The 1,912-nt window shown below is 63.8% G+C and overlaps 1 protein-coding gene across 1 annotated transcript; it reads left to right on the forward strand.

Annotated features, from left to right (window-relative positions):
- Positions 1-291: 291 nt before the first annotated feature.
- Positions 292-1,484, forward strand: MNEG_12034 (hypothetical protein; the record flags this gene model as incomplete). The annotated part of the gene is made up of 4 exons (XM_014039496.1): positions 292-478; positions 649-782; positions 1,064-1,135; positions 1,431-1,484. 4 exons carry the CDS (start codon positions 292-294, stop codon positions 1,482-1,484), a joined length of 447 nt encoding a protein of 148 aa, XP_013894950.1.
- Between the last annotated feature and the right edge of the window lie 428 nt (positions 1,485-1,912).

Raw genomic sequence — 1,912 nt, forward strand, 5'->3', positions numbered from 1 at the left:
AACCGTGGCAAGGTTGATCAGGAATGGTTGGTCAAGCGGGCGGTCAACCTATTAGCCATACTGCACGGGCGAGGGGTGAGCTACTTGTTTTTGGCTGCGCAACTTTGACTGCTGCATGCCTGCAAACTGGATTTCATCTGGAGCCCAGACAGTGGCTCCCATAAGGCAACTGCCTGCCAGCTGCCCCCAAAAATCCAGTGCCGCCGGTTTCACATTGAATAGACCACCAGTTCAGCAAACCCACCGCTGCGTTGCGATCCCTATCAAGCGAACAGCAGGCGCGTGGCCAAGATGGGTCTCATCTCGCTCATCTGGTTCGTTTTGAAGCCGCTGGGCCTGGTTGTGGGGCTGATCTTGCTGTTCACCTCGTTCGGGTTCTACGCGCTCTTCCAGTCCTTGTGCGGAGTTTGGTTCAAGACTCAGAACCTAAAGAAACGCTACAATGCGGAATGGGCGCTTGTGACGGGCTCCAGCTCGGGTGAGACCGGTGTCAGCGCCGATTCCTGGACAACCCACCGTTTCAAGCGTCTGAAATGGATTAAAAACATACAAGCAATACGTTTTTGAGGCTGTCACGGCGATCTGACCCTTCGCGCCCCGCGTGCTCGCGCCGCGCGCCGCCACGCTTCCCGGCGGACGCGCTGCAAGGCATCGGCAAGGCGATCGCGCAGAAGTTGGCGCAGCAGGGGCTCAATGTGGTGCTTGTGGCACTGGCAGACGATCTGTTGGACCGCACGCATGAAGAGCTGTCAGCAGCCTACCCTGGGGTCGAGTTCCGCAAGGTGCGAGCCGCGCCCCCCGCCCTGCACACGGCCCCGCACCTGAAAATCGCGCCGCTACCTAATGCAGCCGTGATGGGGGCGGGGGGACGGTTGCGCCCCTCGGCCGCGCGGCGACGGCGGCGGCGGCAGAACGCCGCGCGGGGCCGGCCGTGCCCCGCCCACCAGAAGAACCCCTGCTGCAGTCCGCAGCGGCGCCTCGCAGTCCGCCTTTCCCGTCGCCGATGCGGGCCTCACTTAATGTGACACCGTATTCAAACGCGGCGGCATGCATGCAAATGCAGGTGGGCGCCAACCTGGGGAAGTCCGGCTACATGGCCGAGATAACCCGCGCCACGTCAGACATCAACGTCCAGGTGCGAGCCCACACACACACCTGACGCCTGCAGCTCGCGCGCTGCCGCTGGCGGCCGAGGGCGGCGGCACAGCAGCATGTTTTACCGTGGCGCGTGCGCGCACGCACAGCAGCATGTGCGTTGTCAACATCACGAGGGGCATGTGCGGGCGGGTATGCATATGACATCAGGGGCGGCGGGTGCACCGTACGGCCTTGTTTGGCCACAGCCACAGGACAGCAGCTCGCCCTGCATCGTGCGGCCCTCACCTACGTCACCGGATGCTAACAGCAACCATCTATGTGTCTCCGCACAGGTCGTTTTCTGCAACGCGGGCTACATTCTTTCGGGATTCTTCTACACTCGGTGAGGAGCTGAGCAGCCGCCCGCCTGGACCCCTTGGCGGCGGAGGGGGAGGCCTGGGCAGCGGCCAGGCGGCGGCAGCTGATGGGCGACGGTGGCCGGCCAGGCAGCAGCACGGCGGCAGGCCCCCGACGAGCGCCGCGTGGGGCGGCGAGTCGCGGGACTGGCGTACTGACTGCTTGAACGCCCGCAGTGACAGCGCCGTGGTGCGAGCTGACATTGTGTTTGTGTGTAGTCGTGCCCGCGTGTGTTTGTGTGTGCGTGTGTGTGTGTCTGTGCGGGAGGCGAGGTCTTTCATGCAGTGTGCGGAGCTCGCCCGTCATCCCAGCGCCTCCTCAACCCCTCCCCAGGACTGCGGAGCAGATCCAGGCCAACCTGGAGTGCAACGCCGTCAGCGCGGTACACGTCACCCACCACTTCCTCAAGCGCATGGTG

Source organism: Monoraphidium neglectum, assembly GCF_000611645.1.
Source record: "Monoraphidium neglectum strain SAG 48.87 unplaced genomic scaffold scaffold03025, whole genome shotgun sequence".
In the NCBI taxonomy this organism is placed as follows: domain Eukaryota; kingdom Viridiplantae; phylum Chlorophyta; class Chlorophyceae; order Sphaeropleales; family Selenastraceae; genus Monoraphidium; species Monoraphidium neglectum.